The sequence below is a fragment of the Podospora pseudoanserina genome, chromosome 1 (assembly GCF_035222485.1).
Source record: "Podospora pseudoanserina strain CBS 124.78 chromosome 1, whole genome shotgun sequence".
NCBI lineage: Eukaryota > Fungi > Ascomycota > Sordariomycetes > Sordariales > Podosporaceae > Podospora > Podospora pseudoanserina.
Window position 1 is genome coordinate 5,542,102 of NC_085920.1, and position 26,400 is coordinate 5,568,501.

The window sequence follows — 26,400 nt, forward strand, 5'->3', positions numbered from 1 at the left end:
CAGGAGGGGAGGGCGGGCTTTGAGTGCTGAGCTCGCTCGATGTCGAAGGGCCCGCTCGGAAGAGGTTGAGGCACAAACGAGTGCAAGATCCGCGAGGTCCGGAGGAGGAGGGAAAAGTGGTGATGCAAGAGGTGAAGTGAAGGTCAGCGCCAGAGGGAATTTTTTTGTCCTTTCACCTAATCGATGGAAGCTTGGGACAGCTCAGTCGGACTCTGGAGCGTTGAACCCCAACGACAAATTACGCGCTAGCTCAGGATCGGCTTAGTGAGCTGAATCCCTGTCCCTGTTCTGGTCCGCGCTCGGGAGCTTGGCCGGCCAAACCCACGCCAAACCTTCCACTTGACAGCTCCCAGGGGTCCACAGAAGCTGATGCCCAGTGGGGTGTTCAAACACTTGTCATGATGAGATTGATAACTCCGAAAGCACATATAAATTGGAAATACTGACATGTTGGTATTTGCATTGACGCGGAGCAGTTCGTAACGTTGGGAACGACCCCGGAGTCCTCCCTCCCGGGCATCCGGTGTGCATTCACGCCCGCCGCGATATCCTTTTTTTTTCCGGGGCTTACCTGAGTGTTACAGCGACCGGCCAAGCAGCGTGGGATTGGGTAACCAGATCTGAAATGCAGTGGCCGCAGGACCCGCAACGGAGAGCTTCGATGCAAAGTTCGACCGAGAAAATGCTGACAAGTCAAAAAATACAAGATGCAAAAGACGAAGGTGGCTTGGGTTCAAACGAATCAAATGGTATTATATATACAACGAATGCCGAGCCAAGCCGGGTGCTGTCAGAACCCTGGATGACAACCTCCCATACTCGGTGACTATTATAAGCAATTACAGATTTTCTATATCTCCAATCCAGAGGGCCGTTTCCCATCCTTTTCATCCGCTTCATTACGCGGCCCTAGGTCATCCAGTCGTGTGTCGAGATCTTTATGCGAGGGTATCTTTTTAGTTGAGAGGCTTCTGGCCGATCATGAGGTACATTGGGGTGAAGAGGTCCTTCTTGGCACCGGCGACGAGACCATCGGCACCCTTGGCGAGGGCATCGGCCGTCTTCTTGGTACCCTTGGGCGCAAGACCGACCATCTCCAAGAAGCCGGTGAAGACGTGCACGGCACGGCGACCGGCCTTGGTCATGCGGAGGACGGTGAAGAGATCAAAGTACGACTGCATGTACTTGGTCTCACCAGCAATACCCCAGTACCATGGGATAGGGTCGTCACGCTTGGCAAGATCCTCGTGGTGGAGGAGGTTGAAGCCAGCATCCTTCATGGCCTGGATGCCCTCGGAGATGGTGACCATGTTGGAGATACCGTCACCCTCCTCGATGGCGAGACGGATATCCCTGTGCTCGAGGTTGTTGTTGTCGTACTTGTCGGTCATCAACCACTCGTACACACCGAACTTGCCGCCGGGCTTGAGCACTCTGTAGATTTCGCTATAGACGCCAACAAGCTTGGGGGCGTGGACGGTGGCCTCGATAGCGTAAACGGCATCGAAGGAGTTGTCAGGGAAAGACATTTGCTGATACGAGTTAGCACCGTTGCCAGGTAAACGCGACTCCGGAGCCTTGACGTACCATGAAATCACCCTTGACATATTTGAGCTGGCCAGAGAGCCCCTCCTTGACGGCGTACCGGGTGGCGCGCTCAATCTGGTAGTCGTTGTTGTTGAGACCGGTAATGTGGCAGTCGGTAAACTTGGCGATCTCTCTGGCGGGACCGCCAATACCGCAACCAACATCCAGAACCTTGTCACCGGCCTGGATGCCGATCTTCATGGCGAGGTAGTGCTCGTGACGAGCAATGGCCTGGTAGAAGCTCTCGCCGAGAGAGTAGCGGCAGAAGTGGAAGGACTGGCCCCAGCCATACTCATACAAATCGGTGGCCAGGTTGTAGTAGTGTCTCGTCAAAGTCGCGTACTCCTTGGTGCGGGCCTGGATAGGGGTATGGTCAGTACGCGTCTGGAGCGCAAGGTGAACAGCTGATGGGACCCACCTCTCTGTCGGCGTCGGTCTCGTTCTCAGCGGTCTTGTTGTCGAAGTGCTTGAAGTACTCGTCAACGGCGACCTTATTGGCCTCGGTGTCCTTGGAAAGCATGGCAGCGAAACCACCCTTGGCCTCGGTGGACTTGCCGTGCATGGCCTTCATGAACTCGGCATCGCGCTTGTGGTCCTCCTTCTCGAGGGCGATTTGGTTGGCGGAAACCATGTTGAATGTTGAATTAGAAGGGAGTGAATAGAATAATTAAACCGAGTACTGTTGGAAGAAGCAGACAGGGAGAAGGAAGATGCGCAGAGACAGGGACAACGGGATGATGTAGCGGTGGGCAGGCCTCTAATTTATGTAGGGAAAAAGTTTCACGGCCCCTTATTGAAAAGAGCACATGGGGTCGACAGGCCAGCAATCTCCCGGCGCGCTGGAGGGGCGGTAGCTGCCACTGAAGCCCCACAGCAAGATCCATCGGATCCAGGAACAAGCAGCGGGAGAACTCGAAAACGCCATATCATTGGTCAATGGATGCACTAATGCCGAATACGGCAACCATTTGGAAGTTGTTCTGCTGTGAGCCAAGCACAACAACCCTCTGATCAATTGCATGTGCTCACGCAACTCGACCCCCTTATTCGCACCCGTACTCGGGTGTAAAGGCATACAACAGCGACTACGATAATTCTGTGGAGTTTGGAACCTCTGGTGGACATATTGACATATCAGACTAGCAATGCGTGGCCAGCGAATACGCATTGGTGTCTTGACTGACAGCTATGCTATGCGGTATGCAGCTGGAGGCGGTATGGCTCTCGCCTAGCAACGGTTGCTGTCAGTTGGTAAAGGTATCACAAGAAGCGGTAAAGCATTGACGTGCTTCCTAGAACATCTTCTTCGCTTCGACAGGCTTCGAACTTCTACAAGGGAGTGAGAAGAGAAATCCAGAGCATGTTATCTTGTTTATCGAGATACTTTGTTGATACTGAACATTGAAGTGCGAAATGTGCATCATGCGATGTCGAGGTTCGCGAGTTTTGCGAATACGAATACGCTGCCAATAAACTGTTAGAAAGCTTTGATCACGGCCCTCAGCCACAGCTTGTCGCAATGTGTGGCCACCGATAAGACTTTTATCGGCATTCTCAGAACCCCTGCCAAATTTCCAGCCACAACCCGACATCACGTCTATTCATCAGCCTTGTCATCGCTTGCGTTTTTGCTGCAACATCACATCACCCCACGTCGCGCAGATTTATCATTGACCTCGTTTCACTCTCCAACCTTTGCCATCGCGATACCCGATACCCGATACTCATTGCGAAATACAGTGAAAATACATTACTCGACACGTGCGACAGCGGCAAGAGACCGATCAAGATGCCACCACAAATCAAACAAGACCTGAACCGTTCTGGTTGGGAGTCCACCGACTTCCCCTCCGTGTGCGAAAACTGCCTGCCTACAAATCCCTACGTAAAGATGCTCAAAGAAGACTACGGCGCCGAATGCAAACTCTGTACGAGACCGTTCACCGTCTTCAGCTGGTCCGGCGAGGGCCGCGCCCACGGTCGCAAGAAGCGCACCAACATCTGCCTGACGTGCGCCCGCCTCAAAAACGCTTGCCAATGCTGCATCATGGACTTACAGTTTGGCCTACCTATCGTCATCAGAGATAAGGCACTCGAGCTCATCGCGCCGGGGCCCCAGAGCGAGATCAACAGGGAATATTTTGCGCAAAACAACGAGCAGGCCATCCAGGAAGGGAGAGCAGGGGTCGAGGCATACGAGAAGACTGATGAGAAAGCGAGAGAGCTGCTGAGGAGGCTAGCACAGAGCAAGCCCTACTTCAGGAAAGGGAAAGAGTTGGATTCGGAGGGCAACGCAGTGTCCGGGGGGCCTTCGGGGAGCGGGAGCGCGACGGGTGGAAATCCGGCCGTTGGAGCCGGGCTTGGCGGTGCTGGACCGATCCGAACACGAGATTCAAGAGCGGCAGCTGCCGTGGGAGCGAGACCAGGAGGTGGGAAGAGGGGACCAATCCCTGCGAATGCCCCTCCACCTGGGCCCAGGGACTGGATGCCGCCTTCGGATCCGACCATCATGTCGCTCTTCGTCACCGGGATTGAGGACGACCTTCCCGAATACAAGATTCGGGACTTTTTTAAGTCCTTCGGAAAGATCAAATCCCTGGTGGTGTCGCATATGACCCACTGCGCTTTTGTCAACTACGAGTCTCGCGAAGGAGCCGAGCAAGCAGCGGCTGAGTGTAAGGGGCGCGCGGTGATTGCCGGCTGTCCTCTTCGAATCCGATGGAGCGTCCCGAAGGCTATTGGAAATATGAACAGGGAGGAGCGTGGACAGATGCTGCGCGATGGGCGATCTGCCTTCCCTGAGGCCAAGAGGAAGGCCAACCCAAAAGCTATTGAAGGAGGAAGTGGTCAAGAGCAGGGTTCCTCTGCTCATGGTCAAGAACAGGGTGGACTGCTTGTTGCGCCACCTCCAGGACAGGATGATGTTCAATATGCTAGTCTCGCTGGTAACTAGGGAGGAAAAGTCTTTTGTGTTTCTGATTTCGGCAAGGCGTTTGGGAGGCTATCATTGCCACGGGATAGTTTAGGGTACGGGAGATACACCACTGCATCTGCATCATGTCATGTTATGCTATTGTTACATTGTTGTACACTGAGGGGTATCATAGACGGCTATTCCATACAAGGCGAAACAAAATCGCCAATACACCGACATCTTTGCGCATTTGTTCCTGTCCACACATCAACCTCCACTATATCTCAGAGCAGCACTTGACCCCAACCCTTGGGTTCTTGTTTGCAAACTTGATAGACTCGTTGTCGCCTCTTTCAGTGTGTTCGTGAATCCGGAGCTCTATGTGGTGTGGTTAGCGCCACTCTTTTACTTGAGGGTTGTCGCAAGGGCATTTACTGTATGTGTTATCCTCCTGCTTGATACCCTGTACAACGTTGGCCTTCAAGAAAGCGGCAACCTCGTCGGCATGCTTCAAAGCGGGTTCGATCGAGGGGTCCGAGGGAGGGAGGGTGGCCTTGTCCCGGAAGGCATTACGAATCGACTCGCGGGCACCGGTAAGCATTCGAGTATCGCCTGACAAATAGACTTGTTAGCTAGGCGCACATGTACAAAAAACCCATGGACATGACATACCTTCAAAGGCAATCCTCGCGGCGCGCAGGAGGTTTCTGTAGGACTGGATGGCGGCCATTGTGATATAGAACAGTTGCTGCTCAACTCGGACAAGAGGAACAGTTCGAAAAGATCAAGAACTGCTTCAACATTGCCTGCCCATTGGAAACACCCGAATGGCCTGGAACAACGAGGCTGATGGGGATGTGGACCTGCATTTCCAGTGCATATGATTGGCCACACAGAACTTAAGGTGGGTCTTCAAAGTGAACGGCCCAAAAATAATCCAGAAGTTCACCAAAAAAAAAAGTGCCCCTCCACCCCAAGTCAACTTTGGATCTCTCCAACAGCCTGTCGCTTTTGCAGAACCAAACACCGCAAAAATGGCCACTCCCATCGTTGTACCAACCCCTCTCCTCGCCCTCCCTGAGGGCTGGGCTGCCGAGAAGGACATCAAGACCGTTGGCAAGCTCAGCGGTGCCACCCAGCGCACCCTCGAGCCCGTCGGTCCCTACTTCCTAGCCCATGCCCGCCGTGCCCGCCACAAGCGCACCTTCTCCGAGGATGACCGCATCCAGGCTCAAGAAAGGGCTAAGAAGGTCGAGAACGATGAGGATAGCGAGATCAGCGAGCCCGAGGATCCTATGATGCTCGCCCGTGATGCCAAGGACTGGAAGGTTGGTGGTTCACTTGTCTGTGGTCAAAATAGAATGGCACTAACCCGATTTTTCTCCAACATAGCAACAAGACCACTACAAGGTTCTCGGTCTCTCCAAGTACCGCTGGAAGGCTACCGAGGAGCAGATCAAGCGTGCCCACCGCAAGAAGGTCCTCAAGCACCACCCCGATAAGAAGGCCGCCGCCGGTCGCACCGACGACGACAACTTCTTCAAGTGCATCCAGAAGGCCACCGAGGTTCTCCTCGACCCCACCAAGCGCCGCCAGTTCGACTCCGTCGACGAGGAGGCCGATGTCGAGCCCCCCACCAAGAAGCAGCTGCAGAAGGGCAACTTCTACAAGCTCTGGGGCAACGTCTTCAAGTCTGAGGCCCGCTTCAGCAAGATCCACCCCGTTCCCATGCTTGGTGACGACAAGTCCACCAGGGAAGAGGTCGAGAACTTCTACAACTTCTGGTACAGCTTCGACTCCTGGAGGTCGTTCGAGTATCTCGACGAGGATGTTCCCGATGACAACGAAAACCGTGACCAAAAGCGCCACACCGAGCGCAAGAATGCCAATGCCCGCAAGAAGAAGAAGGCTGAGGACAACGCCCGTCTCCGCAAGCTTCTCGACGACTGCTCTGCTGGTGACGAGCGCATCAAGCGTTTCCGCCAGGAGGCTAATGCCGCCAAGAACAAGAAGCGTCTCGAGAGGGAGGCTGCTGAGAAGAAGGCTGCTGAGGATGCTAAGGCTGCCAAGGAGGCTGCTGAGAAGGCGGCTAAGGAGGCCGAGGAGAAAGCCAAGGCTGACCGTGAGGCCAACAAGAAGGCCAAGGAAGCGGCCAAGAACGCCGTCAAGAAGAACAAGCGCGTTCTCCGTGGCTCAGTCAAGGACGCCAACTACTTTGCCGAGGGTGATGCTTCTCCTGCCACTATCGATGCCGTCCTCGGTGACGTCGAGCTCATCCAGGGCAAGATTGAGCCTGAGGAAATTGCCGCTCTTGCTAGCAAGCTCAACGGCCTGAAGGTTGCTGATGAGATAAAGAGTGTCTGGAAGGCCGAGGCCGAGAGGCTCATTGGTGCTGGCAAGATCAAGGATGGCGAGATCAAGGCTTTCACTGCCTAGATGTGGTGTTTATAAGCGTTCGCGCATGAGCATATGGAGGTGGGGATGATACCATGATGACTGATGGACAGACAAATAGATGGCTTGGCCAATAGAGCGAAGACAGTACCTAATATTTGACTACCATACTTGTGCTACAAAAGAAAATGATGGACATGGAATTTGATCTAACAGGACCTGTATTTCCTTCCATTCGTGGCCTGGCGTCCTGCCCTTTCGACAAGAACCAAAAATCGCAAGACCAGACGACCCCTGAAAGCCTCCGCCACTTCGAGCCCGGGCAACCTCACTGCTACCACTGCTGCTACTGCTGCCACCACTAGTCCCGACATTTTCTTCCGCTTGTTGTCTTCTCTCCCCCTCCAGCTCGGCCTGTTTCCTGAAGCACTCCATCCGCTCCTCTTCGTTCGTTTTCGACTCTTGCGCCGACTTTTCTTTATAACCCTGCTCGGCACGATGCGACCTGTACAAGCACTGCTTCCAATTGTCTTTTTGTCTCTCTTGAAGGGTCGCTAGGAAGAGGGCGTATGGCATCATCCGCTCTCCGTTCGTCTTGTCCTGTTCCGTTGGTGTGCTGTTGAACTTTTGTCTGAGTCTACCCACGAGTGTGGTCCGGCCAAGGGGGGTGACGGGAACGACGGGGATTCTAAGAGTGGCGTGTATCATGAAGCTGGTCCGTTCGCAGAGGGACATTTGGGATAGGGTGGGGTGGTTGGTGGGGAGGGCGGCGCAATGCGGTCTGGGCGGGGGGGTGCTGGTTCCTGGGTTGTGGAGGGGAGGCTGGCGACGTCGTGGATCCAGGAGAGGAGGCAAGAGAGAGGGGCATGATGGGGCGGGGGGAGGTGCAGTACCAGAGGCCGTGAGGCTTTTTCTTGTCTTCTTTGGGAAAATGCTGGAAAATGAAGGCGAGGCTTTAATCTTGGAGGGATTTGAAGTGTTGGGTGAAGTGGGAGAGCTGTTGTGTGGTTATATGTGGGAGTCTGGTGGTTTGAGATTGGAATAGGCGTTCGGCGTAGGTTTGTGAGGAAGTTGGAGATTGTTGATTCTACATCTGTGGGACTGTGGCCGTCATTGTCGTGGCCGCAGTAGTAGCAGGTCGAGGGGTTGCTTTTGGGCGCCAGATGTGAATTGAGGATGGTGTTCATGAAGGTACTGCGGATTTGGCTCAATTTCCCATTTGGTGTTCTTCTTGCCTGGGTGAGGGTTGATGAATCATTCGAAGCAGGCGGAGGCGATTATGTCGCGCTTATTAGTTGATGGGTTCAAGAGCTCAGCGACGGGGTAGAAAGAGCGGTCTTCGAGGATGTTGTATTTGATGTGCTGTTTTACAGGGTCCTTGAACATCTGGTACAAACCATGCTGAGCCGTTTGCTCGCACAGTGAACGGAGGACATGATTCCACACAGGTGAATAGAGGTTTTGTTGCAAGTCCGACTAGTAGAGAGCATCGATATCTTCTGCTTTTGCAAAACGGACTTCGATATCTGCATCAGTAAGAGGATGTGGATTGCAAGCTGGATCCATTGTGATGGTAAGGTAGTGTTCAAGAAAATAGGGAGAGTGTAGGCCATGGGAGGACAGGTGGACGAGTAAGTGTCTAAGGGTAGGCTGTCTTTATACCTGAGAGGTTGAATAATTTGGCTATGACTTGAGTTACTATACCAGACATGGCGAAACCTGTTGGCAACTGCTAGTGTCGTGACTACATAGGAGAAAAAGAGACCCAACGAAGATTGAACTCCTGTTGGTCCGTGATTGAGAACACATGTGTGTATACAAGAGACGAAGCAGGCATCAAGGTACTTCGTCAACCGCCTTACCCCTTGAAATAATATTAACTCAGTCATTGTTGACGATGTGAAACTATCACCACCGTCGGTGTGGCTGAGATGGTTCAACTTTGAGTGGCAATTCGACTCGCTAAAACATATTGTTCTAGATCACCTCGCCACCGTTGTTGTATTCGTCCCAATTGCTTGCTAGATACCCAGACACATATACTCTGGCTACTTAGGTAGTAAAAAAGCTGCTACCATTTGCTTGCTTGTATACCAACATTACGAGACTCTGACATGCAACTTTTGCTGCAGGCTAAAGTAGAATCGCTAAATACCTATCCAGAATATCACCTACCTACCCTACCCATATATTGTCGGTAAAGCTCACCTTGACCACCAATTTCCAGAGATGTAGATACCTAAAAACTGTATTGCCTACCAACACTACACGTTATAGCTCTCTACCCAGTACCCCTCCCTCCATCTCACCTCCTCCTCTCTCCTCCTCCTTCTCATTGCCTCTTCTCTCATCCTCCTCCTTCGCGCCTCCTCCTCCCTCTTTCTCTTCCACCACCGTCTTCTAGCCTCCTCCTCCCTTCTCCTTCTTTTCCTATTCTCATGCTCCGGTTGACCGCCCAGACTAACAACATCAGACATCCAGTTTCAACATCTGCCCCAACGCACCCTGTCCTTCCTCAACATCACTCCCCTGATTGAAACAGAGCGAAAAAGGCGCATTCACCCAAACCCCACTCCCCTCATCAATCGGCCGTCTATACCCCGCTGTTGAATCCCGGGTTCTATCTTGCAGCACTGCAAGACCCTCTGACAATAGGTGGAGCCGGGTGCCGGCTCTGCCGTCGTCAACGTAGTCGGAATTGGTAAAGTACCCGGGGATGGTATGCTCAAAGGGGGTATCCTCCCTATCCCAGCAGTCAGGTGGTAAATTAGATTGATACCGCTGATCCTTCCCCTCTCCGGCGGCAACGACCCGTTTGTTGAAGGTGTGGGAGATGACTTCTTTGCTTTCGGTCTTGGAGGGGGTGGGGTGGTCGGCTAGCCATTAAAAGCAGATTGCTGCGAGGAGGTACCCGGAGGAGGGAGAGGAGGGTTTTGACTCGACGACGACGAGGTAGAGGGAGGTGCAGTCCGAGATGCAGTGGCTTTGTGTACTGGCTTAGGAGGTTTCGGAACGTGCGGTAGTCTAGGTGGAGGCGGCGGTCGTGGGAGAGGTCCGGGAAGATGTGGTTCCATATGGGGAGGTTGAGGTTGGCGGGGAGGGAGAGGCTGAGGAGGGCGGGCAGGTCGGATTGTTGGGCGAAGCGGACGTGGATGTTTGTTTGTGATGTGAGGGTTGGCAAGATGGTTGTTGGTGACGGTGTGAGCAGGGATGTAGGTGTCCGGTTTGGGTCTTCTGTGGTGGGTGCGGGACATGCTAGCGGTTGGTTGGATGGTGTGATGGGATTGTGTTGGTGATCAAAATGAGAGAGGTTCGTCTTCAACGAAATTCAAGTACAGCTTAGACACAACATAAATATCGGGGTAAACAAGAATGGACTGGAACGATGATTAGTAGGTGATCAAATGGGAACAGATGTGAACCAACTCCAAGCTGGAGATATATGCTGGCTGTAAACAAAGAGGCCAGTCACTAGGCTACATGTGAATTATCACCAGATAAAAATTACAGGTGCCACAGGCCCAACAACGTAGTAGACTCAGAGAGCAATATGACAACTGCAGAGCAGTCCACAATTTTGAAGAGCAGGTGTCGAGCAAACAAGCCAAAGGCAAACACTCAGGCAACAGCAAACGCTCATTTCACAACAAGAACAAGCTGTATTCACTCCCCGTCAACAACAATGAATTCAGAACTTCTCAACTATCTCCAATCCAAAGCATCTTCACAGCCGCCCCCTTAACCAATCACTCATAAACATAGCAGAAAGGCCCATCGACAATACTGTTCAGGTCCCTGATCTTGTAAACCTTGTCGCCCACAATCCCCAAATCAACATTATCATCCAAGCTCTGCTGCCTACCACCACCACCAAAGCTCATCATCGACGTCCCGCCAGCAATGGTCTGGATGCGGGTGTTGGTATCCTGACTCTGCCAAATGGCCCAAGTGCGATCAATCATTCCATGATGAACCCAGAAGGCGGGATCATTAGGGCTGGTGTAGAAATCACCACCAGGGTCACCAGCGATGGTGAAATGGCCAGCAGCGTGGACACCAATACCAGCACCGGCACCGCCGAAGCCACCACCAGCGCCTTGCATCACGTTCTGGAAGGTAAGAACGTCACGGCTGTTGGTGATGAGGGCGGCAATGTCCTGGGTACGGGCGTAGCGGGAGGTGAGGTAGTTGGAGATGTCACGGCGAAGGCAACGGGTGTTCAGACCGTAGCCATCGGAGCGGGGATTGCGAGGAGGGGCAGGGTCGACGGCAGGGGAGACGGGGCCAAGGCGGACAGTCATGCTGCAGTGATAATGTTGTCAGCTTCCCGTGATCTCACGAGCATCGGACAAGTGGGAAAACAAACTTCTTGAACGGTCCGGTCTCGACGCAGCCGCCACCGTTGCCGGCGGGAGCAATACCGGAAGATCTATGATCGATTTTCTTGCCGTTTCCACTGAGAGAAGTGTCGCTACCATCAAAGATAGGAGATTTCTCGGGGTCCTGAGCCCAACGGCCCCAGTCCCAATACTATATTTTCTTGTCAGCTTGGAAATCAAAGATCCCAACTCCTATGAGCGACGTACCGGGTGGCTCCCATTGTAGTTGCACTCCTTGACAAGGGCTTGCTCAAAGGCCCACAGGTAGTATCTGTGCCATGAAAGGAAGCTGCCGGTGTTGTGGATGGACATGGTCTGCTGCATGTGAACGACGACAAAGTCTTCATATCTGGTCTTGGCTCCAGGGAACTGTGTAGGATTGAGCTTGGATGGCTTCTCCATCAGGCACAACAAGGCGGCGATGTAAGACTTCTTCTCTGCGGCAGAGATGTCACCCCTGGTTTCAAACCCATGTTAGATTTTGTCTCTGAAGATTCATGAAATGATCAGACTCACCACTCTCGGCGAACCTTCAAGTTGGCCTTGGTACATGTCTTTGACTTGGCCAACATGGCATCGATAGCCGGACGTCCCTTCTTCTCAAGGTCTGAGACTGCGTCACCCGAGACGAGGCCGGCGAGGAGGAGCCATGGCACTGCCAGGAGTGCAAAGACAGAGAAACGCGCCATGATGGAGCCGCGTTCTGAGCAGGAGCTTGAACTGACAGAAAGATCTCATGAACTCAGGAAAGTCGGGCACCGGGCTGGTGTTTATAGTCCCTGTCCCGCACGGGATCTTCCATAGTCCCACTCGTTGTTTCCTTCCTTGAATCGCCCGTTTCTTGCCTGCCAGGAGCCACAACACCCCCGGGTAGCGTGGTCGGCAAATATCGTCCGCTCTAGACTCCCCAGCCTGTTTGTACCAACTCTAGATGATGACCCAGAGAACAGGGGGCAGTATAAACAAGGATCTTCGCTAACGGCGGCTGCAACGTTAGGTAGTCCTGTATGGCTGGCACCTTCGGATCACGGCAGATGGTCAGCGAGGCTTTGAATATGGAGAAATTGCAGAGGGCTCATCTAAACGAGGCGTGTCCGTTCGGCTTTCGACTTCGGTTGACCCGGGCGAAAATAGTCATTGGGCATACGATGTAGAAAAAGAGGTAGGGTGGGTGCGGGTTCATTACCGGCGTAAGCAAGGATTGGTGAAACAACATAGACCTCGTGGGCCATCATGAAAGTATCCAGCCCTCTGGGAGCATGAACAGGACGGCCGCAATGCTGCCGACTGGTCCAAAATGCTTTTGCCTCAATATACTCTGTGGGTTTTCGTCAGCTGGCAAATCTGGGGTAATTAGCCTGAGTAGACGGAATGGTTGCGCCCCGCGATATGGTATTCCGCCTTTGGGTTGCCCCCGGATTCTTGACAAAGTTTGCAGCTTCGGTTGCGTGGCTTGCATTTCTGCGTTGTTACATGCAGAATTGTGCGTGGCCCGAGTGCTAATGAAACTGCTGGTCGTCACGTTATTGATGCCCATGTTTTCGGTTGGACTAGGAGAAGGCGCTTCTGAATATTGCTATCGTCAGTTACTAACTGCTTGTGGGCCGCATAGTAGTATTTTCTATCTATCTGTTGTTTACGTGAGCTTGGCAAAACGTAGTGTCGGCTGTTGGTTGGACTGCTTCCAATCTTTGATATTCCCTCATGGCCCAGACAAGAAAGCACCACGCAGCAATGCCACAGCTCCCTTTTGCAATTCCGTCCCGGCAGCCGAGTCCAATGAAACACCAGCACTGGTCAGAACGTATTTTTCCCGGAAGGTTGAGATGTCGGGGTGTTTGAATCAAGGCACCCAACGTGGGTCTCCCACACGGGCTCGGAACACTTCCGTGGGATAGTGTTGCTGGAAGCGGGAAGCCAATGAAAAGGAGGGGGTTATAAGCCAAAATGGCAGGAGTTACGCAGTCGCCATATATTGAACCTGCTTGGCCGCTGGAGTTTGGTCAGGAAAAAGGACATTCGCCTTGGTATCGTTCATCCTGGAACATGATCTACGCACCAAGGCGTCCTTGGGTGCCCTCAGGCTTCAATGTGAAATCGGCAGATATCTTGGTTCGGATGGCGTGCCGAATCTGAAAGTGACACTGAAGCTTTGCCTATGTGGCTTGGCGTGGTTGGCGTTGGATGCCCAGAATGCTGAAGTAGGGCGTTGTATTCATCCACAGGAAACTGCGATGAAAAAACTGACGCGCTGTCACTTTATGGTAGCTCAGAATTGAAATAAAATTCAAAAACGCATTTGGTTGAATATCAATACCAAGTGAATCAAGTCTGTGGGGCTAGTTGATAACTTTGACTTGCATTCGGATGAGACGATAATGTGATGCTTGACATGATTACAGTGGGCCGCAAAAATGCTGACAGATTTGCAAGGTGCCAGTCATGGAGTGGAGACTTCTTGACAGCCTGCTGAAATGACAGCTGAGGTTTAGAGTGGTTTAATGGACGGCAGGAGCGACTGCCTCTCCTCTTTGGATCAATATCAGTGGAGCCAACTGCAGGCAGGCAAGATATAAATCCTTCATCTTGATAGATCCGAGTGACCTATGCGTCTGTCAATTAGTCAGTTATCTCTTTTGTTTCTGTAGCATCTATCATGAGTTGGCTACCACACCAAGTCAGCTTTGAGAGACTGATATCACTCCACCTAGGTATTCTAGGCAGCAAGAGTGCCCGGGAAGATAACTGGCCGATAAGGGAAATGAACTGAAAGAAACACTGTAATTTTAGAAGGAGCAGCACAGTCACGTAAGTGATGCGAAACCGATGTGTGGCTGATGCTCCGGATATCGGGGGACCTGGAGCACTCAAAAGTAGGTCACCTGCCATGGATTTGACAGACCGCTTGACGTTCATCTGATATCTGTGTGATATTGTTGAATTTCTTGTTGAATCAACAATGCTGGTAGTGATTGTTATCTATACAATAAGTTACCCCAAAGCGTGTTTCCTTGCCATTCTTTCATCGCTTCTCCATAACAATAAAGAGTTATCTCATCTGCTACAATAGAAAACCAAAGTAAGAACAAAAGTGATGAGCTGCTATACGCATGAAGCTGTGATAAATCAAGCATGTGGTCTCACTACCAATCTCTGTAGTTGTCAAGGTGCGTTTTTTAAGGTGAATGATGCCCATCACAGGTCAATGGCTTACATAATCATTTCATCTGAATAGGGGTAAAAGGGGTAACTACCTTGTTACACAGGCATTTCACAACCTCCTTGAGTACACTTCACAAAATCACAGTAAATCTCCAGCCATTTATAATGAGCCTCATCATGCTGTGAATGTCCTGCTTCATCTTGTCGTTTATCTTTTGACAATGAATCAATGCCCTGTACCTTAATGGGTATTTTGATGCCTACAGGCGTCTCGTTTCTCATAGTTTGGCTACGTTACATACGGCAGTCACGCATCAATAACAATATTTTAGGGAGTCGAGAGAATAGCGCCGCTGTATTTCCTGCTTTCAGTTCAGTTTCATTGATGTCAGAGACTCATCATTTCTTCGTCCGAAGTGAATGAGAACAACTGATCCCCGCCCCCGTGGTACCAAGGCCCCAAGAATACGACATCTGGCCCCAAGTTCAAACCCACTGACCTAATTTGTGGGTCGAAACCTGCCTGGGATGTGCATATATTATTTTCTCGCGGATTGCTCTTTCTCAAACTCTCCCTACTACTCACCCAGCACCCATTCACTACTTCTCAGGCATTCCTAACGCCCACCATAAGCAGCCAATCTGCGTCCCAAGACGATTTTCTCCTCGAATCCATTTCATTGGCGGCCGCTTTCCCTGCCATTTTTACTCGGCATCTTGTTGGCGGTCGCTTTGTCGTCGACCATTCTCGACAGCAAGACAATCGTGAGTTTCGCATCTCTTTATCCTACGAGGCATCTACCTCAGGCTCTTGATCAATTCACTGACAATTCAATCTCACCAGATCCACAAACTCGACAAAATGGGCCCACCGATTCCAATATCTCAAGCAGCCAGAAAAGTCTACAATGGCATTGAATATTTCTATGGATTTCCAAACTCGGAGCAAGTTTTTGTCCTCAACCTCAACACCAAGTTGAGAATGTTTACAAAAACGAATGCCTGGGGCACTGTATCAAGGTCCGAATTCAAAGAATACATAAGTCTTTACCCAAGACTCTACCAGGTTGCCAACACGTCGAGAGATCGAATCCAACAGTGGCTTAATGTTGGCTCCAACCGAGCGAACTTTGAGTCCTGGGGTCCAGACTTTCGCGCCTTCCTCCGTACTGAGGCTGAGGATCAAAGTACGAATACCCGGGTGAGAAAACCGGGGATCCCACGCCAAGCCAAGTGGCTGAACGAGGAGCACAAAGAGCGAGGGGCAGCGTTCGACATACGAATGGGGAGACAAGTTCAGGAAGAGGAGGGAGATGATTCTGTGATGGGGCCAGAGGACGAGGAGGAGGTCACGTACCAGCCGGATGATGACCAAAACGGCGGCGAAGAAGATGTGGAAGAGGTAAGCATCTATTCAGAACTTCCACACCTGCCCATCCTTGTTGAGTGTATCAGCTGACACCCATCCAGGCCCGTAGTCATGTGAATAGCTCGCAAAATTGTACCCACGGCACCCAGCAACCCAGAAAAAGAAGGCGCGAAGAGCAGTCAACCTCGACCCTGATAGGTACGCCGTTTCCAGAATCAATGGCGCATCATTATCAGCTGGCCAATTCGTCGCAGCAGCAATTTGCACTGAGAGAACTACGGAATGCTGCGACCGGGTTCAGGACCCTTCATTCAGAGGTTCTGCGAGTGGCTCAAAAGCTGGAGCCCGGTGATTTCCTCCGCCCCTTGCTGTCGCACATTGCCAATTCCACGACCTTGGAGGTGGGTGCTGCAGAGAAAGCCGCGAGAATTTCGTCGGAGCTTATGGATCATGTGGCCAAATCTCAGGCCGAGGAGGGAAGAAGCGGTGATGACAAGGACCGAATCAAGCGCGCGCGGTCGAGAGCTGCCTATGAGATGCTCCCCACCGCAGCGCCGGCAAACAGACTCCCTCACCGCCGGAGCCAGCAGCAGCAGGCGAATCATCTAAGCCTCATCCGCGAAGACAGTCAAGCCCCCGAGGCTGACGATAATGTCCGCAGCCTAACTGTCCCGCGTGAGACGTCACCGTCCCTTGGCTACGAACTTCCAGATCACCTGGCGGAAGCATACCAGCCCCTCATTGAACTGAGTAGCCCGATTTACTTTGGTCCCTTGAACAGCCTTGCTGGAGAAGCCAGTTCTCGTCCTAACACCGCCAAAAGTGCTCAAAGTAACCACCCCCACAACCGTGGGACTCCGGCTCCCATCCCCGGCGCAAGTTCATACTACCGCGAGGCATCCATAGAGGAGTTCAGACCGGCCATTACAGCGAGAAACACGGGCACCTTGAGCGGCCCTCAAGGTCACCTTTCCCAGGCGCAAACAGCAGCCCCTCACTCCCATCACATGCTGGTCAACTCCATCGAAGTGCCTGGGTACCTTCCCTACCACGCCAACAACAAGTATAGGCCCCCTTCCCAGCCCCCTTCAACAGTTTCTTACGCTTCCGGAACTGGAGCATCATCGTTGCACAGGCACCCAGCAGTAGTCGAACCAGCCGCACCCCTCCCGCGTTCTCCCCCCCGAACTTCGGTCCCGCTAATCGCAGGAGCACAAGACAAGCAAGCAGAGAACTCTGGACAGCTCAGCGGCCAAACCGGGAACTCCCACCCCCAGCCACCACCATCTCAACCCGCCAAACGAGACAGTCCAGCCAGCAGCCCACGTTGTCATCCTCCTCCGCTTCCCACACCCCCCTCCGCGCTACAGCAGGGCACCCAAGACAATCAACCCGTGGCAATCAAAAGGGAAAAACAAGGCGCAGAGTAGAGGTAGAAGACGAGGACGAGGACGAGAAGGGGCAGGGGGACGGTGTTGAGTAATCTACACCCTTTTCTGTTGCCAGCAGCTGTTGGTGTCTTCATGACTACTTAGCAGCACCACGGAAAAAGGACGGATCATAGACCCAGGGGCTGACAAACCGGGGCATTGAAGGTTTACTCTTGTTTTTTTCTGTTAAGAGGGGGGGTGGAGGGGGGAGGAGTTGTCTTGGTATTATCTTTCCCCATGGCGATGGATTGATTCATCTTGTTCTGTCTTGTTCGGATATATGCTTTTTTGTTGCTTTTATTGAGGACAACATAAGAGGGGGTGGTTTTTGGTCCTATTTTGCACACACATAAAAAAGAAAAAGGGAGGGCGTAATATGGTTTTATTGTCGTGGACCTGTTGCTGTTGACATGATTGATGTCAAGTGTTGCTGTCTCCAAGTCAACAAAGAGACAGAAAACACAGCGATCGCCTCACACCTGTAAGCAATGGCTCATATCACAGTATCGACCCTCCTGCCCAACCGAGTCGACCAAAATGTCACCATCAGAAACGGTCCCAGCCCTGTCAGCTGCTTGTCAAAATCCCCTCTGTATTCCCATTACCTATTTCCCACATATTACAATATCCTAGATTTTCTCCATGCCGTACACAACATAAATACCCCCTTAAAATAAACACAAAAGTAAAATGCCCTAGTTGATATCCCACTATTAAATGTCAATATATATCCCACTTATCATACCCTATCTTTATGCCTAGCCTTGGCCAGCATCTCATACATAACCCTATCCTGCTTTTTGTTGCTCGTGATCGACGAAATGGTGGTGCCTTGGTCGGAATCGCTCTTCTCGCAGCTCCCTCCGAGCGTACGCGTGCTCCTCTCCGGCGGCCCCTGTTGGGCTGGGAGAGCGAGAATGCTCCTATCGTTACGGTTATCATCCGAAAGGTCCATGTGACGTCTTCTCTGTTCAGCCACTGGCGACGGCTGCCGGTTAGGAGAAGAGTGATGGAGGTTGGTACCCACCCTCGCGCTGTCATCAAGATCGCTGGAGTGGCGGAAGTTTTTGAACAAATGCCTCAGCATTGGGATCGAGGCTGCCATGATGGTGCAGGCAGGCTCGATGAAGCCCCAGAGGACGAGTGGAAGGGAGTTGTCTGCGGGATGTGGGTTAGTCGATGTTGTTGTTATTGGGGGGGAGGGGAAAGCAACGCGGTCTCACAGCTAAAATCGCCTTCCTCCAGAACCTTTACGGTTGTTAATCTGAGAAAGATGTTAGTCTCTCGATGGGAGATAAGAGCAGTATGTGACGAAATAGACTTACTTGACAATGCAAGTGATGCCGGCAAAGATACCCATTGACATGGCAATGGCGACCCCAATCTTCTCTCTGTTGTACATATTATATCGCAAAAGAAGTCTCCAGGGGAGTAGGGCAAGCGCAAAATCACAAAACGCCGAACATGCTGGAAACACAAACAGGTTAGGTCGCCGGCTGAACAATAAGACTGGGGTTCTGTGGGAGTGGTGGCCTACATCCGACAAAAATGCTAAAGTTGATGGTAAACTTGACCGGCCAGCATTCCCCGGCTATCTCCGGGCGGTATGTCTTCTCCACGGGGTCACACGAAACCCAAAAGAAGATGGCGCTCAAGTAGTGGGTGATGTTGAGAAGGGCGAGTAGCCCGTAGATGGTCCATCGCATCCAGGTGTTCGGGCCACACAGCCGCAACAGTGTAATGGCAAAAGAGGTTTTGCTGCAGGCCACTGAGATAACTGATGAAAAACCGGATATATTGCTAATGATCCAGAAGACGGAAAAGTTCTCTGGCGGGATTTGGGGAGCCCGCAGACCGAAGCCCAGGAGGACATTGGTGGAAGTAGTACAGCAACTCAACAAGAGCATAATCTTCACAAACACAAATCAGCTCATGGAACGGCGGTGTGACGGGCAAAGAAAAATATTTTCATACCCATGAGAAGATGATAAAATAGTCATCCCACCATAGTGCTCTTCGTCGAAAGGTTTTGCTGTATATCCGTAGGGCGAGGAATATTCCGGCGACTCCCGTGAGCGGCCATAGTACTGCGTAAATCGTGATACCCTTTGGGTTCTCTGACAGAGGGACCTTCGTGACCATGGCGGGTGTGTACTGCGAAGCCGGCAGCCAGGCGCAGTCCAGAGGTTTAGCCGGGCCGGAGCCAAACCCGGCGGCGAGAGGGCGTGGATGGGACGATTATGGACTGTGGTCTGTCTGTATCGCCCGGATCATGTCGTCTCTCCTGTCTAGTACCGCGTATCTATGCGGTGGTCTTGTAGTCGTGATTCGTTCCTCACTGGCAACTCATTGCGGTCCCAGCTCGGTGGCTGTGTGATCCCTCCAGAAAGTTGCAATTGCGACTTTGCAGAATGACGAGCGGATGGTTCATGGAGGACCCTGGATCTGGGGGAAGCAAGCGGGGACCGCCAGATTTAGTACCTGCCAGGGGTGGGTGGTGTCTCCGAGGGAAACGCGATCGAGTTGCCCAGGCTCGCCAGCACTTGCAGGTCCACTAGAGGTCTGGCAGCTGCAGAAGACAAACCTGGGCTAGAGCGGCTCACCGGCTTGAACGAGGTCCCTCCCCACACGACCTACACGCGACATGCCAAATCGGAAGCAGCCGCGGTCCATCTTTTGTGCTTGGGGCGCTGGGTTGGTGACAGTTTGAACACCCCACATCCGTGGCTGACATGCATTGTCAACCAGCAGAAGGGACAATTGCAATTGCTGCGCGGTGCGGGTTGTCGTCAGGGTCTGGCGTAGCATTTGCGATTTCGATTTCGTCGGCCCGACAGTCTGGGTCGCAAGCGATCAACATGGGAACACCGAGCAAGGCTTCAGACCACATGGGACGCCAAGGACGCCCCCCGTCCAGTGCCTCTTAGTGCACCCTCCATACCACCACTGCGTGCTGCGTATGGTGAGCACTGCGTAACCTCAGGAATATCTGTGGTTCCTGGGAGAGATGGGCGAGGTGGTCCATTGACTGGTAGGCAGTTGGTAATACGGCGCAAGATACCGATAGACACACCACAAAGCGGCCAGTCAGGTGATGGTGGAAATTGGAGAATGCACCTGCAGCTTGTTCGTGGTTGAGGCGTCCACCGAACAGCCCTCATCAGCATCAAGAGGTCAAAGCGCGCAACTCATCACAACCAACAGCACGTTTTTGACCTGACGAGTCCAGGAACTCTACTCTGTAGGTACATGGTCTTCATTCGGGTAACGACCTCGCGAGTTTCCGGTTGACCGGTCTTAACAAGCTACCTATTCTAGAGGCCGCACGGAACAACGGTCCTTAGCCCGGACGCGGTACAAGGCTCGGACAACGTTCATCATCTCAAGATGCCCAAGCTTTGAAAATGATATCTGATCTATTCTTGTCGTGCAAGGTTGAATCACACCGGAAGGGTTATGAGGCCCAAAACAATAGGTGACCCAAGCGAAATGGCACCTCCACAAAAAGCTAGAAGCGATCGATCTTGCAGCACTATCTTCAGATTTATTCATGCGGCAACTCGCTACCAGGCAATCATAGGACACCATCTCTGGATTCCAAGAGAGGCTTACCGGAAATCCTAAGACATATTGACGAGCTAGTTGTAACCGAAGGGTTTGTGAGATTCTATAGGGGGCTTTTAAGAGCAGCCAAGCGACGAGATTCCCAAGCCTGGAAGCCAAGTCAATTTAAGCTTCATGGGCCAATTGTGGCCCCATGTTTTGAACAACACAATGGGTCTGGGGAAGGGCAAAAGGCTTCTCTGACATCTTTTTGCTGGGTAGAGGCAGTCATGGAACTGCCACCTCAAGACTTCGAAAATGAGCAGAACTTTGTACAACAGTGGCTGGTTGGTGGTTAGCTGGTGGCTGATCTCCCTGAAGAGATCATCAATCACTAGCAAACCTCTCGCTAGGGAATTGAGGGTAGCGCCTGACCAACCTTCTGCACAATGATTATGATTGTGCATTAGTCTCATCACTTCTCACTTGATCTGCCACCACACCAATACACACACGAAGAGACATGAAGAATCCAGGTAGGTATCTATCCTTCCAATATCGCTGCTCCAATATACAGCGAGACACTCACTCGGCCATTCTAGTTTTTCCGGCATCAAAGACAATTACAAACCGAAGTGCCAAGGACTCTTCCGACATCTGGCGAGCCACTCAGGAAATGGACAAGTGATGTGACGATATGGATTGTCCATGGACTGGTTTGGAAGAGTTGGATCGTCTTGGTGTAACTGTACCTGCACATAATCGAGCCTTGGCAAGGGGTAGCAGCATACATATACCTCAGACGAATAAATGGGGGGTCGTTTGGCAGCACAAACACTGCGTTCTTGAAGATGGCGAACACCACATACGTGTTTTCGTACAGTCGTTTGATCTGGACCGAGAAACTGACGAGATAAGAAAACTCGCTGCAAACTCACCTCTTGGATGGCCGACATCAACTGCCACGAGCTTCTCCACTATCTGCAACCCCTGTTCAGGCACAAGCCTGGCTATGATGTCAAAGAAGGCAAGGTTCCCATCGATAAGAACTCCAAATTGTTGTTCAAAAAGTCTCCAGTTGCGCAGTTGGCCGATATTATGATAATTAACGTGACCTGTGTCAAAAGTGAGAGTTGCTTAGGAGCTGGAAAAGGGTGTGCGAAGGTATCACGTTGCCGGAACAACTGGCCCAGAAGGAAAGTTTCAAGTTGGCGGCAGTGAGCTCGTGCCAAGTTTTCTCAATCGCACCGATCGCAAGTTCGCATCCAGTTGCCAGACGCAATCGAGGGGTTTCCAGGTCTGTCAGCCTCCCAAGATTCCTCGGTCAAGGGGTGCTTCCAGTTTCCATTGCCTACCCGAAACACCTCAGCTCAAAGACTCGCTTCATGCTGCTCTTGTTTGCTCAACTCTGCTCTCAAGAATCGTCATCCAAGTAACTCATTCTGAGCACCAACCAATTATTCATTTGCTCCAGGGACTGCTCCACCATCTACCCGACTGTCAGGGCCACCACCAACTGGACTCTTGTTGAGTTTTCTGGGCCAGCCACCACATCAGGGCATCTTCCATCGCAAACCTACATCACAGTGCAGCAGCGCGCGCACGGCATACACAACCCGAGGCGCCGTTTTCCCGTCGATGACGTCCTAATCAGGATTTTTACCACACACTGGAGCCCATCCTTTCGTCTACAGTAGGTTTCCATCAATTTCTTATGCCTGCACCCTGAGCCTTGAAAAAAGGTATGCCCAACAGCCCCGAATTGCCCCTCATTCCAAGCCTCCCCTCCCCCGACGACCCATTGCCCTGTCAGCCCGCCTCAATCCAACCCGGCCCCGCGCCCGAAACCAGCCCGCCGCCATCGACAATCATACAGACACGCAACAAACACCTCGACTAGAGCTGTCGCGTTCCAGCCGCAAAACCGCACTAAGCTATCGACTAGGTGCTGGTCTTGTGCTGATGAGGTTGGTTCACCCTCGATTTGCGCTGGGATTGGGACACTGCTGCGCTGCTGCTGCTGCTGCTGCTGCTGCTGGGAGGGGTTGCATTTTTCCGGGCTGGCTGTGAGGCATATGGTCGCTTGCTCCGCCGATGAGCATCCACCATCTTTCCCCCATCGCCAGCCAGCCGACCGGCGAGAGACCAGTCAGAAGCGCATCAAGCTTTCTGCCGCGACCTAGCCACCTGAGCTGCTCTCTCCCTACCAGACGACCCGCTCGCTGATGTTGGATCACTTTTCAAACATATTAACCTCTCATGACCCAATCTTCTGGGCAGCAAAGAGCTAACTAGAGGGCATTCTTAGACAGACATTCGACATCCTTTCTGTATTGAAATCATCGGGGCCCTCTTCAACTCCCGAATACCCTCTGGTTCTCCCAAGGCAATAGCATTGCCGTGCCAACCAACCGCCAGCCCAACGACCGACCCTCTTGCCTACTATTTGGCTTGGCTATCGAGTGGGAGCTTCGCGATTCCACACAATGAACGGATCATCACAACAACCGAAGGATGCTACGGCGCAAAGGCCATCATCAGCTGCGACTGCTGCGACTGCTGCGAATGTTGCGGCCGCTAACGGCAGCTCTGCGCTCAACAAGAAGAGGAAGAAGGACGGACTGAAGCCCATCATCACCACTGAAGGACCCGGGTACGTGCATTTTATTTTCTCCCAAGCTGTTGCTTTCCGCTTGTTCTTGTTTTTTCATCCCGACCGGGAGATGATGCCGGCGCCCTGCTGGGAACTGGATGATGGCGGGGACGATGGCCCGAGGATGGGGTGCTGTCGATGTTCAGGCTGCTGTGCCCAGCAAGTCTAGAGATGGCGGGGTGCGGGCAAGGCGGGTCGCAGAGGGGAAAGCGCAGCAGTAACAGCGTCCATGCGTTGGGCGCTGCGACATCACGCAGAACAAGCGGGCGGCGCATGGTGAGTGGGCGGGAGCTCCCAGGGTAGGTAGGCGACGAGGGACGGACTGGACCCGCGAATATTTTGTTGTGCTGTGTGTGGCTCTAGTGAGCTGCAAACAGGTCTTGCATCGTCGCACCATCCTCCGACCCCCCTCTTACCGCCTTCCGACTCCCTTTCCCACCCGCCCGCCAGACGAACTGCTGCCGTTGTCGTCAATCTGTATCAACACCAACCAGCACGCCTCCGATATTTTGACAGTCTCCACTAGCGCTCGCCTTGCCCAACGCTCCTCGAGATGAAAACGATGCTAAAGACAAGGTCCCCGCTTTTTCCTTTTGTAACAAAGCCCGCCTTCCCCATTATCGGGCCGCCGAAAGTTCGGCACCTGTGCACAAACAGACCCGCGCCCAGCCAGCGTGCCCGCCCGACCCCGCCACTGCCTTTGCTGCTCTGCTGCGCTGCGCAACCCTTCTTTGAGATTGCGCGATTGCTTCTTGCCGTTCATGTTGATGCTGTCATGGCATGTAGACCCTCTGCTTACACGTCTTTCACTACAGGGCTGCTCATTTAGCTTCAGCAATGTCGGGTTCGCCCACGTCAGTCTCCTCCCCGGAGGACCCCGCCGAGAACACGGCGGATGAAGAAGACTCCGAAGATTACTGCAAAGGAGGTTACCATCCCGTCACGGTTGGGGAGTCGTTCAAGGATGGGAAATACATTGTGGTGCGCAAGCTAGGATGGGGTCACTTCTCGACCGTATGGCTATCAAGAGACACCACTACCGGCAAACACGTCGCTCTCAAAGTTGTCAGATCTGCCGCCCACTACACCGAGACAGCCATCGACGAGATCAAGCTTCTCAACAAGATTGTCCAAGCGAACCCAAACCACCCAGGTCGCAAACATGTCGTTAGTCTGCTGGACTCGTTCGAGCACAAGGGGCCAAACGGTACCCATGTGTGCATGGTGTTCGAGGTGCTGGGCGAAAACTTGCTTGGTTTGATCAAGAAGTGGAATCACCGGGGCATCCCAATGCCACTCGTCAAGCAGATCACTAAACAAGTTCTCTTGGGACTCGACTACCTGCACCGGGAATGCGGCATCATCCATACCGACTTGAAGCCCGAAAATGTCTTGATTGAGATTGGGGACGTGGAGAAGATTGTTCAAAAGGTGGTCAGCTCCGACGCCGGCGAGAAGGAGAACAACAGGAATGGACGTCGGAGGCGTAGGACGCTTATTACTGGCAGCCAGCCTTTACCATCGCCGCTGAACGCTAGTTTCGATCGCGGTTCGATTTTCCCCTCGCCTGGGGCGCCAAGCCTTGGCCAAATGCTTCATGATGGTGAGCACAAGCACTCCTTGAACCTCAGTTATTCACGCCAATCACTAACCATGACGCAGCCGACTCAAAATCAAAGGAGCCATCTCCTAAACGGGACAAGGAAACCGGAGAGGACAGGCAGGGCCAACGAGAGAAAACCGCTGATATCTTGACTAAGGAAGTCTCGGGTATCTCGTTGGACAAAGCTACGCCTCTGTCAACGGCAGGTGAAAAGCGCAAGGCCGATGATATGCAGTATGACATTATTAGTGTCAAGATTGCGGATCTAGGCAATGCGTGCTGGGTCAATCACCACTTCACCAATGACATCCAGACTCGCCAATATCGATCCCCAGAAGTCATTCTGGGCGCCAAGTGGGGGGCTAGCACAGATGTCTGGAGTATGGCGGCCATGGTATGTTGCGAGTGCTGTGTCATGCGTTATGGTGAAAGCATACTGACGGTTATACCAGGTCTTTGAGCTTATTACGGGCGATTATCTATTTGATCCCCAGTCGGGAACCAAATATGGAAAAGACGATGACCATATCGCTCAGATTATTGAACTTTTAGGCCAGTTCCCAAAGTCGCTGTGCCTCTCGGGCAAGTGGTCACAGGAGATCTTCAATAGGCGCGGTGAGCTCCGCAACATCCATAGGCTACGCCACTGGGCTCTTCCAGACGTACTCAAGGAGAAGTACCACTTTAAGGAAGAGGACGCGAAGAAGATTGCCGACTTTTTAACCCCGCTGCTGGAACTCACGCCGGAAAAGAGAGCAAATGCTGGCGGGATGGCGAGCCACCCCTGGTTGGAGGACACACCGGGGATGAAGGGGATCAAGATTGAGGGGGTCGAGGTTGGCAGCAGAGGAGAGGGAATAGAGGGTTGGGCGACGGAAGTAAGAAAGCGGTAGAGCCGGATTTTGGGTAGCACTCGAGAAGACGATAATGACCAGGGCTGTTTTTTTTTTGTTGCGGGAACGATGATGTGGTCGATATACATGAGGATAAGTATACAAAGGAGCCAACTGGGGTTTGGGGCGGGGGGGATGTGGTTTTGTCAAGCGGGGTTTGAAGAAAAAATCAGTGTCGATCGTTCTCTCTCTATCTCTGGGGTGGGTTGTGGTTGTGTATTCTGTCATGTTGTTGGTTTTTTGATGTTGTTTTTTGGCCTTAAACTCCAGCGAAATTCTGTTTGCGATTCTGACACTACTTTTGTTTTCTGTTTTGTTCTTGTCTTTATTTTTTGCTGTCCCCTCCCTTCCTTCCATGTCATGATGGGTTCTGCGGTTGATGATCTAAGGCAAGCAAAGCGCATGCATGCAGGGCAAAAAATGAATCGTTCGTTTTGGGATGTTTTATACCTTGTTGCCTTGTTGTTGTTTTG

At 52.3% G+C, this 26,400-nt stretch overlaps 9 protein-coding genes across 9 annotated transcripts; 4 read left to right on the top strand and 5 right to left on the bottom strand.

Moving 5' to 3' along the window:
* Nucleotides 1–261: 261 nt before the first annotated feature.
* QC764_0018500 (uncharacterized protein) lies at nucleotides 262–520 on the bottom strand (the record flags this gene model as incomplete). The annotated part of the gene is made up of 2 exons (XM_062940023.1): nucleotides 262–392; nucleotides 448–520. The coding sequence occupies 2 exons, from the start codon at nucleotides 518–520 to the stop codon at nucleotides 262–264; spliced, it is 204 nt and encodes a 67-aa protein (XP_062805843.1).
* Nucleotides 521–956: 436 nt separating this feature from the next.
* On the bottom strand, nucleotides 957–2,371 carry ERG6_1 (Delta(24)-sterol C-methyltransferase; the record flags this gene model as incomplete). Its single annotated transcript, XM_062942828.1, has 3 exons — nucleotides 2,006–2,371; nucleotides 1,588–1,944; nucleotides 957–1,532 (listed from the first exon to the last, which is right to left on the bottom strand). The coding sequence occupies exons 1-3, from the start codon at nucleotides 2,216–2,218 to the stop codon at nucleotides 957–959; spliced, it is 1,146 nt and encodes a 381-aa protein (XP_062805844.1). The 5' UTR covers nucleotides 2,219–2,371.
* A 1,005-nt stretch (nucleotides 2,372–3,376) lies between these two features.
* Nucleotides 3,377–4,540, top strand: SLT11 (Pre-mRNA-splicing factor slt11; the record flags this gene model as incomplete). The annotated part of the gene is made up of 1 exon (XM_062942829.1): nucleotides 3,377–4,540. The coding sequence occupies one exon, from the start codon at nucleotides 3,377–3,379 to the stop codon at nucleotides 4,538–4,540; it is 1,164 nt and encodes a 387-aa protein (XP_062805845.1).
* Nucleotides 4,541–4,578: 38 nt separating this feature from the next.
* Nucleotides 4,579–5,587, bottom strand: MZM1 (Mitochondrial zinc maintenance protein 1, mitochondrial). Its single transcript, XM_062942830.1, has 3 exons — nucleotides 5,174–5,587; nucleotides 4,937–5,113; nucleotides 4,579–4,879 (listed from the first exon to the last, which is right to left on the bottom strand). The coding sequence occupies exons 1-3, from the start codon at nucleotides 5,229–5,231 to the stop codon at nucleotides 4,779–4,781; spliced, it is 336 nt and encodes a 111-aa protein (XP_062805846.1). The 5' UTR covers nucleotides 5,232–5,587; the 3' UTR covers nucleotides 4,579–4,778.
* Nucleotides 5,076–7,041, top strand: zuo1 (Zuotin). Its single transcript, XM_062942831.1, has 2 exons — nucleotides 5,076–5,829; nucleotides 5,894–7,041. The coding sequence occupies exons 1-2, from the start codon at nucleotides 5,536–5,538 to the stop codon at nucleotides 6,935–6,937; spliced, it is 1,338 nt and encodes a 445-aa protein (XP_062805847.1). The 5' UTR covers nucleotides 5,076–5,535; the 3' UTR covers nucleotides 6,938–7,041.
* Nucleotides 7,042–8,975: 1,934 nt separating this feature from the next.
* On the bottom strand, nucleotides 8,976–13,681 carry QC764_115850 (uncharacterized protein). The gene is made up of 6 exons (XM_062942832.1): nucleotides 13,334–13,681; nucleotides 11,791–13,266; nucleotides 11,482–11,731; nucleotides 11,262–11,425; nucleotides 9,104–11,197; nucleotides 8,976–9,050 (listed from the first exon to the last, which is right to left on the bottom strand). The coding sequence occupies exons 2-5, from the start codon at nucleotides 11,961–11,963 to the stop codon at nucleotides 10,642–10,644; spliced, it is 1,143 nt and encodes a 380-aa protein (XP_062805848.1). The 5' UTR covers nucleotides 11,964–13,266; nucleotides 13,334–13,681; the 3' UTR covers nucleotides 8,976–9,050; nucleotides 9,104–10,641.
* A 1,296-nt stretch (nucleotides 13,682–14,977) lies between these two features.
* Nucleotides 14,978–17,623, top strand: QC764_115858 (uncharacterized protein). The gene is made up of 3 exons (XM_062942833.1): nucleotides 14,978–15,201; nucleotides 15,281–15,838; nucleotides 15,907–17,623. The coding sequence occupies exons 2-3, from the start codon at nucleotides 15,299–15,301 to the stop codon at nucleotides 17,233–17,235; spliced, it is 1,869 nt and encodes a 622-aa protein (XP_062805849.1). The 5' UTR covers nucleotides 14,978–15,201; nucleotides 15,281–15,298; the 3' UTR covers nucleotides 17,236–17,623.
* A 306-nt stretch (nucleotides 17,624–17,929) lies between these two features.
* On the bottom strand, nucleotides 17,930–21,390 carry QC764_115860 (uncharacterized protein). The gene is given in 6 exon segments (XM_062942834.1): nucleotides 17,930–18,393; nucleotides 18,459–18,499; nucleotides 18,561–19,145; nucleotides 19,210–19,841; nucleotides 19,859–21,153; nucleotides 21,218–21,390. 3 exon segments carry the CDS (start codon nucleotides 18,635–18,637, stop codon nucleotides 17,975–17,977), a joined length of 537 nt encoding a protein of 178 aa, XP_062805850.1. The 5' UTR covers nucleotides 18,638–19,145; nucleotides 19,210–19,841; nucleotides 19,859–21,153; nucleotides 21,218–21,390; the 3' UTR covers nucleotides 17,930–17,974.
* A 242-nt stretch (nucleotides 21,391–21,632) lies between these two features.
* Nucleotides 21,633–25,993, top strand: SKY1 (serine/threonine protein kinase, CMGC). The gene is given in 6 exon segments (XM_062942835.1): nucleotides 21,633–22,745; nucleotides 23,087–23,319; nucleotides 23,329–23,431; nucleotides 24,247–25,034; nucleotides 25,094–25,428; nucleotides 25,487–25,993. Coding segments are annotated over 5 exon segments (1,722 nt in total). The 5' UTR covers nucleotides 21,633–22,745; nucleotides 23,087–23,264; the 3' UTR covers nucleotides 25,928–25,993.
* Nucleotides 25,994–26,400: the final 407 nt, after the last annotated feature.

Excerpts from the sequence above, each read along its gene's own strand:
- MZM1 (XM_062942830.1), bottom strand. The coding sequence starts at position 5,231 with ATGGCCGCCATCCAGTCCTACAGAAACCTCCTGCGCGCCGCGAGGATT. Across the intron at positions 5,114-5,173 it reads CGCGAGGATTGCCTTTGAAG|GCGATACTCGAATGCTTACC; the intron begins GTATGTCATGTC and ends TCTATTTGTCAG. Across the intron at positions 4,880-4,936 it reads GCAGGAGGATAACACATACA|AGCTCCGGATTCACGAACAC; the intron begins GTAAATGCCCTT and ends CACACCACATAG.
- zuo1 (XM_062942831.1), top strand. The coding sequence starts at position 5,536 with ATGGCCACTCCCATCGTTGTACCAACCCCTCTCCTCGCCCTCCCTGAG. Across the intron at positions 5,830-5,893 it reads GTGATGCCAAGGACTGGAAG|CAACAAGACCACTACAAGGT; the intron begins GTTGGTGGTTCA and ends TCTCCAACATAG.
- QC764_115850 (XM_062942832.1), bottom strand. The coding sequence starts at position 11,963 with ATGGCGCGTTTCTCTGTCTTTGCACTCCTGGCAGTGCCATGGCTCCTC. Across the intron at positions 11,426-11,481 it reads ACTACAATGGGAGCCACCCG|TATTGGGACTGGGGCCGTTG; the intron begins GTACGTCGCTCA and ends AAGAAAATATAG. Across the intron at positions 11,198-11,261 it reads GAGACCGGACCGTTCAAGAA|CATGACTGTCCGCCTTGGCC; the intron begins GTTTGTTTTCCC and ends TTATCACTGCAG.
- QC764_115858 (XM_062942833.1), top strand. The coding sequence starts at position 15,299 with ATGGGCCCACCGATTCCAATATCTCAAGCAGCCAGAAAAGTCTACAAT. Across the intron at positions 15,839-15,906 it reads GCGAAGAAGATGTGGAAGAG|GCCCGTAGTCATGTGAATAG; the intron begins GTAAGCATCTAT and ends ACACCCATCCAG.
- QC764_115860 (XM_062942834.1), bottom strand. The coding sequence starts at position 18,637 with ATGTACAACAGAGAGAAGATTGGGGTCGCCATTGCCATGTCAATGGGT. Across the intron at positions 18,500-18,560 it reads GGCATCACTTGCATTGTCAA|ATTAACAACCGTAAAGGTTC; the intron begins GTAAGTCTATTT and ends CATCTTTCTCAG. Across the intron at positions 18,394-18,458 it reads GGAGGAAGGCGATTTTAGCT|ACAACTCCCTTCCACTCGTC; the intron begins GTGAGACCGCGT and ends CACATCCCGCAG.